Source organism: Notothenia coriiceps, unplaced genomic scaffold (assembly GCF_000735185.1).
Source record: "Notothenia coriiceps isolate Sejong01 unplaced genomic scaffold, NC01 NC01_scaffold00003306, whole genome shotgun sequence".
Taxonomy (NCBI): Eukaryota; Metazoa; Chordata; class Actinopteri; order Perciformes; family Nototheniidae; genus Notothenia; species Notothenia coriiceps.
Window position 1 is genome coordinate 332,698 of NW_011336007.1, and position 4,265 is coordinate 336,962.

Consider the following 4,265-nt stretch of genomic DNA (forward strand, 5'->3'; position numbering starts at 1 on the left):
CCACACACACACACACACACACACACACACACACACACACACACACACACACACACACACTCTTTCAGTAAAGCCTCAAACTGCTCCACCTGTCAGGGATGGTGTAGTATAAGACCTGACAAGATTACACTTTCCTGCTCTCAGGGGTGAAGAAGCACTCTGTTTTGGATGGTCATACAGAAGCAGCTGTTGTCCAGCACCATGAAGTTAATATAGTGTCCTGTGGCTCTGTGTACATATTACCACATTCTGCATACGTCAACAACATGCTGGATTAGAGGAGTTTAAAGAGGAAACATTTCTAAAAGTCTAACCATGCTAACACATATTGTAAGAAGGAATTGTTTCACCAACATGGTTTCTATTGTCTCTGTTTCCACTATGCATGACTGGTAGCCCATTGTATTACTCATAAACAAACCAAAATAAGCCTCTTTGCCAGTATATTAACATATTATATTATATTATTATATTTACCAAGACATGTTGAGGTCTGTAAATGAAAATGTCTCCTTCAGCCAATTAAAAGTGTTGTACATATATAGTTACTTTAACTTAAACAGAGGTATGCATAATATAGAGTTACATAATGGAAATTACGATTCATTTTTATAAAGTTTATGATAGATGAAGGTACACAATGCATTGCAAATGATTCTGTTAAACAGGCTTCTCCAATACCTCCCACCAACCTGAGTGATCATCACAAACTCTGTGTTTTCTCAACCTAAAACATCGTTAAACGCCTCAACAAAAGTTTTAGGATTTGAACAAGGTGCTTGAAGTCCTTGATGAATATTTAGCGATCAGGATTTATTTTCAATGAACCTACAAAAATAAGTTATACAGTCATTTCCGTGTAGCAACATACTGAGCAGTGCTTGAGGTTACACTTTGGGTTCTGAGCTGAAACACACACCTTGGATGACCCCGTGACATGCTGCTTCTTAACCAAAAATAGCCACCTGTAAAAGTAGTTCTGCTCAGTCAACAATTATTGAAAGTGTGTGTTAATATATGCTTTGTGTCATACAGTACAGGTGCATCTGTGCAGGTGTACTGAAACATAACCAGCAATAAGATCTCTTTATATAACGATTTCATAGAGGTGAGAGTTGGCCAATGTCTTTTGAAACGGGAATGATAAGGTTGATCCAGGAGCAATGGCTTTTCCCATTTTTCTGTCAACCTGCTTTCTTTCTCAGAAGGGCTATTATTTGCTGCTAATTAATACTTTAATCCAGTATATATTTCCCCTTGCGCTTACATGTTGATCTTTGCTTTCTCAAATGGAGATCAAAATTCAAATCTGGACTGCTTCGTTGGTGCCAAATGTGGGGACCAAAATAATTTGCTTATGGTAGTAAAATGAGCTGAGAGTTATAAGGTTAAATATTTCCTTTGCATAATATTCTATTTCAGAGAACGCCTTTAAACAAGTTGATATAGAAGTTCTTGTATTTAATCTTGGAAAGCATTATGGTTTTAGAATCTTACATCACAGACACCAATGTAGCTTGAGTCTGGCCTGGACCATATTGATTTCAACTGGTCCAGACTTTCATGACATGCATTGCTCACCTGTGAGGTGTCTAGTGTTACAACAGTGTTTCCAGATAAATCTCAGGCAACCTGCCAGCTCTAACATGACCGAGCATGGCTGGAGTGATTTGAGTTTCTTAGTTACGTCGTGGAAACAAGCTTTTTGAGTACTGCTTATGATCACTGGGGAATGGTGTGTAGTATTGAATTAGCTCCCCACAAACAATGACCTTAATATTCCTGAAATCTCTGCTATAATGTGCATATTTCACTGCTCAAATCATAACTGAAAAACAGCCAGTAAGTAGCTAAAAGTCTCAATTATCCATTTTGAAAATACACATTTTCAGGTTTATATGACTCTAATGTTATAAGACTCTAATGTTATAAGACACATTTAAACTTCACACAAGGTTGCCCTCCGCTCACAGCTGAACAGGACGTTTAAAGTTCGACCAATCGATAAATCATTGGTGCGCCTCTGCATGAAGACCGATCTCAAACAAGATGATGACTCACATTCAGGCCCCAAACCAACCTTGCATGGCAGCCAATATTCCATTCCAACTTTGTTCATAGTTTTTTACATCTCCACCTAATATATCCCAGCCGATGCTTCACTTCTCTCTATAGAAACTGATGAATCTAACACAGTTTTCTTCTTTCCATTTAGCAAACCATGAAAGGACTTATTCAGTCTGACGTGCTGATTACCTTGGCCACCTGCAGTGGTTTCTGGTGTTCCACACCTCCCTGGAGACGAAAGCCCCATGGCGCTCCACCGGACAATGTAATTATCACTTCCTCTGCAACCATTGTTCTGCTCTCTTTGTCTTTTTTGAGCTTTTCTTCTTTTTCTTGGTTATTTTCCACTCTTCTTTGGTTTTTGTATTTTGTCTGGGGGGCCCTCAGTATGTTGGCCCCATATTCAGCGGTCAGGGCCCCCTCAAAGAGCTCTGACGTGCTCTTTTTCCTGCCTCACTGTCCGGACGCTGACTTCTCTGTGAGTCCAGCTCTAAGGCCAATGCTCACACCTGAACACAATCACGTGCACACACACTTCTGTGCGCCCACCCATACACAGAGTGGGCCTACCATCATAGCCAAAGCAGAAGGAGAGGGAGAGAGAAATATGATGGGAGGGGGGGTCTGGGTCTGCTTACAGTGAGGAATGCCTACCCCAAACGAGCGAGGGGAGGGTTCAACGCAACACTTGTCCTGTCACTCAGACCTATGCCACTGGGTCGCTGATAGCCCATCCAAAAATAGGGCACCACCACCACCTCCGCCGCTTTGCCTGCTCGTCTGCAGCCCAAGGGAAAGTTAACATTCAGAACATCCAAATGGCAATGTTTCATATCAGGCTTTACAACATTCAAGTCATGATTAACCTTTAGCAGGGTCAAAGCGATTCTCAGGGCTGTGACTTGCAATGATAGAAAATATCGCTCTTGATCGTAACATTCAAATATCCTTTGATTTACACTAAGGGGGGCCTACTAAAATGAATGATGTAGGCAATTCATGGATTGACATTGGTGCCGGTTCACCTGCTGAGGCTAGTGTGTTTCCTGCCAGATCTTTTTGAACTAATTACATTCTAAGCTATCATCATGGAGCCTTTAGGATACATACTTATGCAAGCTCTGGATAAACAGCTTGCATAGCCACACTGATATATATGTCTGAATCCACAGTGTTAGCTAAATGACAAGTACTATGAAACAATAAGCTTGCATGTGTACAATTGATGATTATCCTGTAGAAATGTTTGATACAAAAATAAAATACAAAGAAATGATGATGCTTCTCGTTATAGGCAGATGCTGATTCATCCCACAACCCATTTACATTTATCCACATTGTTACAACAAGCCAAACTCTTAGTCGTGGTGGCAGATGTGGACACTATGACAAAGACATTTAAGCTAGGCACAAAACTAAAAGTCTACATCCAGGCCTGCAGCAGTGAGGAGATTATACTAAATGCTAAAATGCTCTAAATTACTATTGCTAACCAGGTGTTATGTTTTTTTCATTTAAAAATGTATTTTATAAAAAACAACAAACACCTCAATCTCCCCTGCATACTTAGTGTCAGCATTCACTTCCCTTAATTATGTTGTATTTTCCATTTGTGCATTGACAGGCCTTTAAACCTGTTGATAGCGGCTAGATCATCCCCTAGCTGGAAAGGCAACGCTGCCATTATCAATGCTGCAAGAGGTTACCAATGATAGCTGAACCCTTTGGCAGCCTCGCTCTGCAGCTGTCTCTAGACCTCAGGATAGTAACCAAGATCAGTCCTGGGTCAGATATTCGCAGAAAATGTCAACCTGTCTTCCTTAATATGATATCTAACAGAACACCAGAGTTAAAGCAATTGCCCAACCACACACATACTACATATCCAGTTTATATCACATTGGTATAGGGATAGTGAAGTATCAGATATATATCTGGACAAACATGTTGCTGAAGATCAGTTGTGCCAACTACTCCCCCTAGTGGTTAAAGGTAGACTCACTGTCGGCCTCCTTGAGCATTTACATCTCTTTTAACTGCTCAGAAATGACACTCTTTAAGTAGTAACTACTAGTAGCTTTTCATCCTTTAGTTGTTGAACGTTCTTACAACAGATTTGAAAGAAGCCTCTCGTCTTTTGTGTTGGATGTTTTACTTTAAACTAACTTTTACACTACATGAAAATCAGTTTTCAGGAT

At 40.2% G+C, this 4,265-nt stretch overlaps 1 protein-coding gene across 1 annotated transcript in view; it reads right to left on the reverse strand.

The window, feature by feature from the left end:
- Nucleotides 1-2,586, reverse strand: part of synpo2la (synaptopodin 2-like a) — a 10,652-nt gene extending 8,066 nt beyond the window's left edge. The window contains exon 1 of the mRNA XM_010766362.1: nt 2,257-2,586. Coding sequence (XP_010764664.1) covers nt 2,257-2,358 — 102 coding nt within the window. The 5' untranslated portion in view covers nt 2,359-2,586. The remainder of the gene's footprint in view (nt 1-2,256) is intronic.
- Between the last annotated feature and the right edge of the window lie 1,679 nt (nt 2,587-4,265).